The sequence below is a fragment of the Taudactylus pleione genome, unplaced genomic scaffold (assembly GCF_031769625.1).
Source record: "Taudactylus pleione unplaced genomic scaffold, aTauple2 ptg000720l, whole genome shotgun sequence".
NCBI lineage: Eukaryota > Metazoa > Chordata > Amphibia > Anura > Myobatrachidae > Taudactylus > Taudactylus pleione.
The window spans coordinates 2,284,651-2,298,208 of NW_028285122.1; the positions used below are offsets into that span (position 1 = coordinate 2,284,651).

At 41.8% G+C, this 13,558-nt stretch overlaps 1 protein-coding gene across 1 annotated transcript in view; it reads left to right on the plus strand.

Annotated features, from left to right (window-relative positions):
• Positions 1-13,108, plus strand: part of LOC148477398 (uncharacterized) — a 124,266-nt gene extending 111,158 nt beyond the window's left edge. The window contains exons 16-17 of the mRNA XM_088456809.1: positions 12,145-12,189; positions 12,940-13,108. Coding sequence (XP_088312935.1) covers positions 12,145-12,189; positions 12,940-13,108 — 214 coding nt within the window. The remainder of the gene's footprint in view (positions 1-12,144; positions 12,190-12,939) is intronic.
• The last annotated feature ends 450 nt before the right edge of the window (positions 13,109-13,558 follow it).

The window sequence follows — 13,558 nt, forward strand, 5'->3', positions numbered from 1 at the left end:
GTGACTGCTGTCACTGCGGTGATATCTAAGACATCAAAAGGAGTGCCTACCTTTATGAAGATTGTGTAATTGTATATATATATATATATATATATATATATATATATACACACATATGTAAACCGTGTCAGGCGGCACTCGGAGGCTGATGTAAACAAAACCCTCTCCAGAGGGAATTTATTAAGTGGTCATATATCATGCAACAATCATAGATTTCTACACACACACATTATAATCCAAAACCCACATAAATACTATAAAAAAAAACAAGCACGTGTTATATAGACTACTGCAAGAGAAGTTGATGGTCCTTTACCAAACCCCTTCCCTACCCATACATACTGTACACACACATCACACACCCACACACCACTTACCTGGTTCTGGAGATTATGGGGGTAGTCATGACCACAGAAAGGAGCGGTATAAAGGTTTGAAGAAGACTGGTCACACAAGATGGGCACTGGGAGGAGAGGAGTGGGAGGGAGGCGCCAGTCTGTGATGGAACTCGTTGGTGGCTGGTCTCGGGGGAAGAGCCAGCCACTGAAGCATAGTACTGGCTAATAGGGGCTGGCAGGGCCGCAGAAAGCCGGGCCCAGGTGACAGGGGGCGTGACCAAATCACAAGTGTCGTGGCCACGCCCCTTAAAAACACGTTTGCAGCTCCAATCGCAGCTGCAGCGCATGGGGGGTGATGCAGAACAGTGGAATGCCCCAAGGCATTCCTGTTGCCCTAGGCATTTGCTTAGAATGCATATACCTAGGGCCGGCTCTGTTTGGTTCATATTTTGTCTGAACCTTATTCACATTTTTGGACAATTAGATACAGTATTCTGTATTTTCTATTTGTTTGACTCCTTTTCATGTTCCAGTTACAGTGTGAACATTACAGGATCTATAGATTATTAGCTGTTTCACCAAATATCATCTATAATTTTTTTTAAATATATATGTTTTGAAATATATATTTATTGAAGCATATTTGTAGTAACATGTGGTTTCAACATTTTACAATACATAAATAGCTATTTAAACAAAATAATCAGTGCTTATGAGGACAGTTAGTTTTTGTAACATTTCACCTAAACTACTTAGTGATATATTTACTGAAAAATGCATTTAGAGGTGGTTTAAATCTGCAGAACATTACTGGAAGTTTTGACCTCCAACCTCTGAATTTACTGCTCAGCGGTTTGGAGGGTGATAGTTATTCTGCCTGTGATGTACGTTATTACAGATGTCAAATGGACAGACATTGCTTGGGCCAATTAGGAGTGGTGTTTCATCTCTGACAGATGAGAGACTGCTCCTGATTGTCTGGACATATGTTACAGTACAGACACCTGACAAATAACTCTGACACTAGGGGAGCTCTAGAGCCGGATTCCAATACAAAGTTATTGTCATCAGCAAATGAAATTACATTGTATAACAATGAGCAGCAATCCATGGTAAGAAATACACAAACAATAAATAATACAGGGGCAAAAAATAAATAGACTAGCTAAAAAGATACATTCATAGGGGTAAATTTACTAAGAATCGAGTCTGATCAAGTTTTTGTCAAAATTAACATTAGCATTAAAACCCCAAGCCAGGAATCTCAGGGGAGGTGGGGGCCCCCCAAGAAAGGGGCCCCCCTCTCCCAAAACCCCAGGCTTACGCTGAAGCCCGGGGCTCTTCCCCGCACCCCTGGAGCGGTGGGTACAGGGGAAATAATGTGTTATAGAGTTCCAAAATATTGTAATTTACCCTGGAACCACAGGTGCCAGCATGCCTGCCCTTTGGCACTTGTGGAACTACAAGTGCCAGCAGGTGGCCGGCACCCATACCCCACTGTAAATTTAATAGTTAAAAATAGACAGTACACACACACTGTCTAAAGTTCAACTGTTTTACATTCACCTACCTTACTCACACATACTTACCTGCTGCCAGATATTCATGTCCCCCTAACCATGTAGATTCCATGGGTGTACCTGAACAAAATATCCTATACTCACCTCCATCCTCGAGCTGCTCTCCGTTGCATCCCTGGACTTGGCAACATAACAAACCAACTGCCCCGAAGCCATATGGACAAGTATTGGTATGTGTTGTCACACATACCAATACTTTGCGAATGCCAGCTGCTGGACCTCTTCAGGAAATCCCATGGCCCGCCAGCCAATCAGAGGCTGCTTTACATGTAACCCAGTTGCACAAGTGTCAAAGGGCAGGCATGCTGGTACCTGTAGTTCCACTGTAAATTATAATATTTTGGAATACATTATTACCCCCATACCCACCGCTCCAGGGGTGCGGGGAAGAGCCCCGGGCTTCAGCCTAAGCCTGGGGTTTCGGGAGAGGGGGGACACCTTCATGGGGGGGTCTCCACCTCCCCTGAGATCCCCAGATTGGCCTTACTGGCTTGTGGTGTTAATGCTTTGGCCCTGGAGACCCGGTGATAGGGTCTCCTGGCTGTGGCATTACACCCCGGTCGGTTTGGGTTCAGTGCTGGTTTTAAATATAGGGGGACCTCTATGCATTTTTTCCCCTATATTTAAAACCAGCACTGGCCCTGCAGCCAGCTGCTGGTTCCTAAATTACAGGGGGAACCCTACTCATTTTGTTCGCTGTAATTTTAGGAACCTGGACTGGCTGAGTAGTAAGGGGCTGGTTATGATTTTGGTGGGGGGGGGCCCTACATCATTTTTTTTTAATAAAAACAGTTTACATTAGGTACACATGCAGAAACATACACAAATCACAGTGATCTGTGTGTGTTTCTGCAAAACTCGCAGCACAGGAGGTGGAGTGTTTGAAACTTCAATTTCTCTGCGAGTTTGCTTCAATCTCACCCGAGATTGTAATCTCAATTCTTGGTAAATTTCCAAGTTGCATCTTTTGCATGAAAAGTACTTCCGAATTTGCCCGATGGTACAGTAAGTTGTTTCAAGTTTGCGATCTCATCTGAGCTTTACGAGTAAGAAAAGAGAAATCTCTCCCAAACTCACCAGAGTTTGTCTTTAGTAAATTTGCGAGATGAAAAACATGCCTAAACTGACTGAGATTGTCATCTCAACCAAACTCGAATCTTAGTAAATTTGCGAGATGAAAAACATGCCTAAACTGACTGAGATTGTCATCTCAACCAAACTCGAATCTTAGTAAATTTACCCCATAGTATTGAACATGCGCACTGCAGATGGAAGAAAACTGTCCCGTAAACGTCCTGTGTATGCCAACAGTGCTCTGAACCTCTTTTGAGATGGAAATTTATAAAAAAAATCATAAAAGGGATGGCTAACGTCCGATATAATATTTCTGGTTCTCTTTATATACAAGAAAAAAGAGAGAAAAGCGCTCCGTGGTAGAGGAGTATATAGATGTAAGGCTGTATATGAGATTTTTGACTAATTAATAAAGTCTTAATGGTTATGGTGTTTTATGTGCATAAAATATCTAGATTTTTATAATTATGGAGTCTTTAGTGGATATAAAATAGGGGTGAGCGGGTTCGGATTTCTGAAATCCGAACCCCCCCGAGCCCCCCCGATCCGAGGCAGATCCGAGTCAGGCTCGACTTTTCCCGCCTGACTCGGATCTGAAATCGAGGCAAAACGTCATCATCCCGCCTTCCGGGTCTCGCAGGTTTTGGGACCTATAAAAGGTACCCGCGTCGGCGCCATTTTCTCACTCGGCTGTGGACAGTGAAGAGGGAGGGTGGGAGTTAGGGCTGGCTGGGCTGTGTAGTGTAGTGTAGTCTAGTGCAGAGTAGTGTTGTGCTGTGCTGTGCTGTGCTGCGCTGTGCTGCTGTTGTCCACTACTTCAAAGTCCATAGGGGCTGGCTGTGTTGTGCTGTGCTGCTGCTGTTAATAGGGGCTGTGTCCACTACTTCACAGTCCATAGGGGCTGGCTGGACCGTGTTGTGCAGTCAGTTCTCCATAGGGGCTGTGTCCACTCCAAAGTTCTGTGCAGTGTCCCAGTCCTAAAGGGGTGCTGTAGTGTTGTCCAGGGGGTGCTCTGTCCATCAGGGGTGCTCCCCCCAAGTGCTAAAAAAATAATATTTTTTGTGTGTTTGTGAATTGTGTGCGCAGTAGCCGCACGTGCATCAACAAAGTAGTGCCAAGCGTGCGCCTGTGTCATAAGTAAAGGGCCGGCTGGCTTGACCGTTAAAGGGTGCTGTAACCCCCAAAATACACTCCAGTCCAAACCAAAAAAATATATATTTTCTGTGTTTGTGAATTGTGTGCGCAGTAGCCGCACGTGCATCAACAAAGTAGTGCCAAGCGTGCGCCTGTGTCATAAGTAAAAGGGCCGGTTGGCTTGACCGTTAAAGGGTTCTGTAACCCCCAAAGTACACTCCAAACCAAAAAAATATATATTTTCTGTGTTTGTGACTTGTGTGCACTGTGGCTGCACGTGCATCAACAAAGGAGCAGCGCCAAGCGTGCGCCTGTGTCCCATAAGTAAAGAGCCGGCTGGCTCATTTCTTAAAGGGTGGTGTAACCCACAAAGTGCACTACTCTCCAGCAAAAATAAAAAAATATTTTCTGTGTTTGTGTGCGCTTTAGCCACACGAATATATAAATATAACATAAATGGAGGACCAAACTTTCTCCGATAAAAATAAAATAGGGAAAGATGAAGAACCACTTCCTCCTAGTGCTGTTGCTCCTGCTGGGAGTTGTTCATCATCCCAGAGAGGAAGTAGGAACATCACTACTTTTACTAAACAATTGACCCTCCAACAGTCCCTAGCGATGAGGATGAAGTACGACAATAGTCATCCTGAAGCAAAACGTATAACTGAGGCCTTGACTGCTATGTTGGTGTTAGACGTGCGTCCGGTATCCGCCATTAGTGCAGTGGGATTTAGACAATTGATGGAGGTAGTGTGTCCCCGGTTCCAAATCCCGTCTAGATTCCACCTGCATCCTCAAAGCAGCAGCGACAAGCGTGCGTCTGTCTGTTAAAGGGTGGTGACGCCCTCAAAGTGTGCTCCACAAACAATAAAAATATAATTTTTTTTTTTCTGTCTTTGTGAATTGTGTGGGCTGTAGCCGCACTTGCATCCTCAAAGCAGCAGCGACAAGCGTGCATCTGTCTGTTAAAGGATTACATCGGTGACAGCATCCAAGTAGGCATGTCAGACAGTCCGTACCTGTACTGGCAGGAAAAAGAAGCAATTTGGAGGTCCCTGTACAAACTGGCTCTATTTTAACTGAGTTGCCCTCCCTCCAGTGTGTACGCCGAAAGAGTGTTTAGTGCAGCCGGGAACCTTGTCAGCGAAAGGCGTAGGAGGTTGCTTCCACAAAATGTGGAGAAGATGATGTTCATAAAATGAATTATCAACTCTTCCAGGGAGACCAGCCTCCAGAACGTACAGAGGGACCTGTGGTTCATCGGGGATGAATTAATACTCTGTGAGGATGAGGATGTACACACTGAAGAGGGTGAGGAATCGGTGGATGAGGAGGATGAGGATGACATCTTGCCTCCGTAGAGCCAGTTTGTGCAGGGACAGATTAATTGCCAGCTTGTTTTGTGGGGGCCCAAACGAACCAATCATTTCAGCCACAGTTGTGTGGCAGACCCTGGCGCTGAAATGATTGCTTTGTTAAAGTGTGCATGTCCTGTTTATACAACATAAGGGTGGGAGGGAGGGCCCAAGGACAATTCCATCTTGCACCTCTTTTTTTTCTTTGCATTATGTACAGTTTGGGGCCTAGTTTTTCTAACTGCCATCCTGTCTGCCACTGCAGTGTCACTCCTAGATGGGTCACGTGTTTGTGCCGCCCACTCGTGTCGCTTAGCATAGTCATCCAGCTACCTCGGTGCAAACTTTTGGACATAAAAACACTGTTGTGAGGTGTGAGGTGTTCAGAATAGACTGGAAATGAGTGGAAATTAAGGTTATTGAGGTTAATAATAGCATAGGAGCAGAAAAACCTACAAATTCTGTGATTTTAGCTGTTATTATGCTTTTTTAAAAAAAAATACAGATCCAAAACACAAAACCCAGAACCCAAAACACGGAGAAAGATCCAGATCCAAAACCAAAACACAAAACACGAAAAGTGGCCGGTGCACACCCCTAATATAAATAAATGACATCAGGTAGGCAATAACTTGAGGCTGGAAGTTGACAGATAATCAGTATGGAATTAGTCCATTGGTAAATGCAAACAATGGCTTTTGTAATTAAAGCCGGCAGTCTATCTGGCTCTAACAGGTAGGCAACAACTGTAGGCTGGATGTTGTGAAGCAGAGGATGATATAATGAAAGCCTTGTATGGTACCGGAAAATGGGACCATCTGTCCTTGTGCAATTAAATTTAATGCTGTCAGTCTATCTGACAGCATTAGGTTTTCACTTACCTAATACTGCAATATAGTGTCGCAAGACATCCTGATACTGCGTTTCCTTATCCTCGAAGTGGCGTTACTTACAGAGGAGGTGGCACCTACAGCATACAGCTTTCATCATCACACAAGGTTTTCACTGCAACATCCAGCCTACAGTTTTTGTCTACCTGTATAGTCAGATAGACTGACAGCATTACAATATTTTTAATAATTTTGTGGCTCAAGCAAAGTTTGTGTACATACATGAAATTTATTTAGGTTTCATATACACCTTATACACACAGCCTGAAGGTAATTTTATACTGTATTTTAAAAAATTTGTACCTTAGACAAAATTTGTGTACATTGAACCATCAAAAATCAAAGGTTTCATTAACTCAGTCAGGCCAAATTATTCCGTATTTCGGAATATTTGGATATGGGAGACTCAACCTGTAGCACAGATGCAATATACGGTGTTGTATTATAATTGCAGTACTATCAGTGTACGGTTCTCATATTTAGTGAATGTTCATAACCACCATCTGAGCAGCCATAAAGAACATATAACATAAGTTTATAAAGACTCTTTTCTTTGTTATTACCTCTATCATTTTCATATTTCACCTCACACCAATCACCTCAATCTGTGATCACTCTCGTTATTCACTTTCCTTTCTTTATGTACACTTTATAATTTGTGTTTCTATCTCTATCTGTATTTTTGTGGTTCACTTTATTCATGTCATGTAGACTTGTAACCTGGTGAATCCCCCATGTAATAATTTATTATACTGCGTATTTGTACGTTTTTGTTTTCCATGTCATAGCGCTAGGTGATTTCATTATCTCTTATTAAAAGTTACATTTTAACCAAGTAATGGTAGACATATAATAGGTGTGCCTCTACACCAGAGCACTGCGTTACAATCTCTCATCATTCTGCTCCCTAGTTAGTTATACATACATAGGGACACTGGTAATTCATGAGAACAATTGCAGGGAAGATTTTCTATCCCTTAACTTACCAGTATTTTGTTATTGAAGTCTCCGCTCCTGTGCAGCCTGGTTTTCCCTCCTCCCCCCTTACACTCTCATGCTATATGTCACTTGTCCGTTTTATGAGTGCTTGGCAGGAAAGACCAGAAGCCCAGTAGCCATCTTGCTGTACTGGTGAGGTGCGCTCAGCGTCATTACACCATAAATGCCTACTTTTGAAAAAGCATTTCAGGGAGATTGAGAAAGCGACACCTATGAGCGTGGCGGTAAAGTGAGCGTGTACTGCTACATCTGAGAGGCGTGTCATACATGTGATAGGCATGTACTGCTACAGCTGAGGCATGTCATACATGTGATAGGCGTGTACTGCTACATCTGAGAGGCATGTCATACATGTGATAGGCATGTACTGCTACATCTGAGGCATGTCATACATGTGATAGGCGTGTACTGCTACATCTGAGAGGCATGTCATACATGTGATAGGCATGTACTGCTACATCTGAGAGGCATGTCATACATGTGATAGGCATGTACTGTACATCTGAGAGGCATGTCATACATGTGATAGGCATGTACTGCTACATCTGAGAGGCATGTCATACATGTGATAGGCATGTACTGCTACATCTGAGAGGCATGTCATACATGTGATAGGCATGTACTGTACACCTGAGAGGCATGTCATACATGTGATAGGCATGTACTGCTACATCTGAGGCATGTCATACATGTGATAGGCGTGTACTGCTATATCTGAGAGGCATGTCATACATGTGATAGGCGTGTACTGCTACATCTGAGAGGCATGTCATACATGTGATAGGCATGTACTGTACATCTGAGAGGCGTGTCATAATACTGACTTACATCCTAATGTAAATGAGCCCCAAAGCAGTTACTGCAGTAAGATCTAATTGTAGATGAAAACACACTGATACTTTTCAGAAAATACATGTAGCAATAGGGATCACTGGGCCTTATACCCAATAAAGGGTAATGATGCTAATGATCAAATTTGAATGTATATATCTCTGTCTTTTTATATATCAGCTACATAATGGGGGTAAGGTGCAATCAGGGCGATTACTAGACTCTTCAGGGAGACAGGGAGATTGCTGCTATTTCAGGGAGTCTCCCTGACAAATGAGGGAGAGTTGGTAAGCATGCATTACACTGGTCGGCTGAATTTACCCTACTGGGGTCAGCAGCACCTGGTCGGGTGGTCTTTGTGTGTGTTGTTGGGGTGGGAGTCAGAGACCTCTCACTTCTCTGTTACTGTTAGTGCTATTGGCCAGGGCAGATGTTGTTGGAAGTAAACTTGCATTAGATAAAGTGGCTCCAATGATGAGCTGGCCGTTATTATTTCCGCCACCATACTGTTTTATTCAATTAATAAATGTATCCAATTTTACTAAACTTCTGTGTTTACAGAAGGCTGAGACACTCCCCTAAAATGGTGACAATATGGCTGCGTTTGTTTCATTACTCCCACCATTACCTCCCACCTGTGCTCACTGGCTGCCAATCACTCTGCATTCAAATTCTCACTGCAGCCACAATTGGAAATCCATCAGGGCCCAATGGACAGTGCGACTTAGACGCATGAGCAGTACAAAAATAATCACAGAATTCTGCAAACATTAGCATTACTTCCACCTCTGCATCTGTCCCTCCCGGCTATGGATGAGATATGTCCTAAAATCGACACTGTAGTGGACAGGGCCAGCCCTAGGCATAGGTGACATACTGTAAGCACTTGTCTAGGGCAACCTAGCTCCAGAGCGGTTCCCCAGGGATGGGGCAGGAGCAGCACTGTAGAGATGTGTCCCACTAGGGGAACACATGCAGCTGGCACTAGAACTGTGCATTGTATCACTGCACTGACAGAGAAGCTGCTGCGGGCTTTCAAATTTGGCGCAGGATGCAGTTTGCAGACTGGCAGCCAATCAGGAGCATCTGCAGCCAGCCAATCAATGATCATCATGTTATCGCTCTACCCACGTGCTCTAGATTTCATCAGATGGTCACTACCATGGAATATGGGGACCATAAAAGAGCTCCCTAAGAGATCCGGAAAATGCTGCACTGAACAGGCAACCGGGCAGGAAGAAGATCAAAGGAGCTGGAAAACAGAAGACCAAAAGAGGTAGCATAAAAAAAGACAAAAGACTCCAGGATGCCTAATTCGTGGTGGCAAGGGTACTCTTGCACAAGAGCTTATTCTAGCCCCCTTGCTACAGGCAAAGTCTGATGGAATAAAGACAGCACAAAGAGGCAATAAAGATTCCAGAGCTTGACAGGCTGAGGAGCAATACTGACCCCTGCAGAGTAGGCCAACACAGAGGGTATTAGATGTTACCCCTCTGTGCCTGCATAGGTTTGCAGAATAGGGAAGGTCATAGTGGGGCAATCTATCTTTATTACTATCATCCAAGGCCACCAGGGTATTGTCATCAGTGATGTGGGCACTAGGCCAGGGAGCACATGTAGTGTGGGTACTAGGTATTTGTTATCAGGTGCTAGGCCCATACTCCTGTGATAGGTCAGGTGCTATCCCATGCCCCCATGATAGGATAGGCACTAGAGGGAGAGGTCACCAGCTAAAGTCTTGGCTAGGTCACCAACTTATAATTTTGCATGGAAATATTGTACATAATCCATAATTAATATTGTGTAAAAACCATGTTCACATTTTTATATCCTATGGCAACTTATTTCATTTCTTCAGAGAAAAGGGGATTTGCCCTCCAGCACACTGCAGCAATATCAACAAAAATATTTGAATCCTACATAATAATAGAGATTCAGAGGTATTAGTTACATACATTTGCAAATATATGAATAAGCGCCAGGCCAGCGTCAAGGCTCCTCTGTACCGGTGTCCCTAACATTAATGGGGTCAAGTCCGAGGCACAAGGTATCCAAAAATATTCCAGCCAAGGACCATCCCCAGGGCATCACACGAAAAAGGGGAAAGAAAGGTGATAGTGAAGTGTAAAGCATAGATGTGTAAAGATAAATCAACAATGTTAATAAAATGAGGAAGAATTAAAATGACATAAATAATAAACAACCAAATAGAAAGTTGATAAAAAAGTAACTATGTGAATTAAGTGGTGATGCCCTGAAAAGGCCCAGCCAGAGCAACTCCGGGGGCCCCATGCCCAAACGCTCACCCCAAAATAATTACTGCTACCTAAAAGTAGCACCCAACAAAAATACTTGAATCCTACATAATAATAGAAATTCAGAGGTATTAGTTACATACATTTGCAAATATATGAATAAGCGCCAGGCCAGAATCAAGGCTCCTCTATACCGGCGTCCATAACATTAAGGGGTTCACGTCCAAGGCATTTCTTGTCTCCCAAATTTTTGCAGAGTCCCATGGACTCCAGGAAGAACAAGTCACCCTCTTGCATCCTGTCCACTTCCTAGTGAAATGGGTGGGAGAAGGGGTTGCACTAACATGATTCTCTGATAATCACATCATCCTGGAAAACTCATTAAAAACACGTCAATTAAATGGGTTGAAAGGTTCTGTTAGTGTTAAGGCCTTTCCAATATTTTATCAGCCTAACTGTTAATTCACTTAGAGAATTAGACTCTATTATTAATATTAATATTATTAATATTAGAGCGTGTTATTATTAAAAATAGTAAATATTACTTCTACTACTACTAATAATAATACTACTACTACTACTAATAATAATAATAATAAATATTATTACTACTACCACCATCACTACTACTACTACTACTAATACTACTAATATAATATTATTTATAATATTAATATTGTTTATTAATAATTTATTTTTTGTATATTATTAATATTGGAATGTGTGCGGGAAGTTCATTTTACTTGCATGTATAGTTATAAATGCATCAGATTTCAGACACTGTGAGTACTACTACTACTACTACTACTACTACTACAACTACTACTACTAATAATAATAATAATAATATTTATAATTTTAATATTGTTTATTATTAATATTATAATTGTATATTATTAATATTGGAATGTGTGTGTGAAGTTCTTCATTTTACTTGCATGTATAGTTATAAATGTATCAGAGATTTCAGACCCTGAGTACTATTACTACTACTACTACTACTACTACTACTACTACTACATCTACTACTACTACTACTACTACTACTACTACTACTACTACTACTAATAATAATAATAATAATAATAATAATAATAATAATAATAATAATAATAATAATAATATATTATTATTTATAATATTAATATTGTATATTATTAATATTGGAATGATGTCTGAGAAGTTCTTCATTTTACTTGCATGTATACTTATAAATGTATCCGGGATTTTAGACCCTGTATTATAAGGTCTGTTTGTGATTTCACACTAATACTAATATTACAAAACCATATGGAAGTACTATAAAGTAATGCTATTTCATTAGGTGATATATGGGTTTGAGGGGCTGAGTCACTGCATTTTTAATCTATTGCATTGATAAAAATCATTCCACATCTGATGACCACATCTAGCCATTAAAACAAGAAATTACATTAATCTAAAAACTCAATAAGTGTTGATAACATATGTACTTAATGATTCCACGCAGGACTAATCTTGTATGACAGATTAGATTGAACAACCGAAATTTAATATAATTTGTTCCTCTAGGTGGTTCTCCCAATAGTTAATATATATAGAACATATTAGGAAAGAAAGAAAGAGTTTTAGTTCTCATTTCCCCTAAAATATTGATAGAAAGTAAAGACTTCCATGGTAAATACGCTCCTGTTTTCTTGTTTCTGTAGGTGCAGAACTGCTGCAAGAGAGATAGAGGTGGAGCGATGTATGAGGTAGGTCTCATTACTGCTGTGATATTCTGGCTGCAACCAATCCTGCTGTGAGTGTAGGTTTAGGACACTTGGTTAGCGAGCCTTCATCTAAATATGTTAATACCATTTTGAAATTCTCCCAATAATATAATAAACAGTGGCTTATATACGGTACTATAACTTAGGGGCTCCATTAAAAGAAGAAAATGTTTTTTTTAAAAAGATATTTCCAAATTGTATTACTTATTAAGTCCATTCTCGCTCTAACGTTTGGAACTCTGGGGTCCCATAGATACTCTACTGGTGCTCCTCTGGAATCTCTCACCTAATCAACAAGGGAGGTTTGAGGAGCAGATTTGTGCAATCCGTGCCCTGCTCATATTTTAAGTGACCCCTTTGACCTTTTGAACGTGGCCCAAACTTATCCTAAACTTGTCTGAAATGATTGTCTTGGCTGTGAGTGAAGTTCTCCCAATCATTGTAGTTATAGAGAAGACACAGAGCTAGATGGAACTAATTGATCACTTCATGAAACCTACAGTATTTTACAGGGACGTCCACACCTCATATTGGTGTAACTGCAGGACACCCAACAACACAAATGTGACAGGATTGTATATTTTACAAGTACTGTACATTACTTTATCTTTCTACTTTTTTCTGACTTGTCATTGTCACTGCAGACTTACATGTATGCCTATCACGGCCTATGCTGGAGACAATGAGACAATACTCTCAGCAATGATGTAAATGTCATCTCTGTTCCCTCAGCCATTGCTTGTGTAAAGCCATCGCCCGTGAGGGCACATGGTACCCGGACTCTCCTGAAACATCGACTCCAGCTGTCGGCGAGCTGCTCATTGTGACTGAAGGTTTCATAGACATTTGTCTTAATATTTCCCCTGAGAAGATGATACTAGGAAACATGGTCGGGGTCTGATAACTGCAAAAATTGGTTCATATATAGTTCTGAAATGTTCTCCATGTATTCTGGACATAATCTGAAGTTTGTTTAAATGTAATTTTGTCCCAGGCTCTGTCCAATCCGCATCAGTTTTACTCAGTAGCGGAACACTGCATCAAAGTGCACCATAACACATTTTGGTTAGGGCCCCATGAGACTGCTCCAACCTCCGGTCAGTACTCCCAGAAGGGGGGCCAGGAATTGCTGTGCCCCCTCCCCCCCCCCCCGGTTAAGTAGTGGCTGCACCATTGGCGGTGTGTCCAGTAGAACCGAGCATTGTTCTGGTACTGTACAGGCAAAGTGATTTATCCTTAATGCTGGGGGAGAAGGCATACAAGGGAAGCATTAGGGGGAACATTTCCTTGGGCAGAACCCTACAGGAGACACACGGGGGTGTTTAGATGTCAGATTATTTTATAGCCTCTC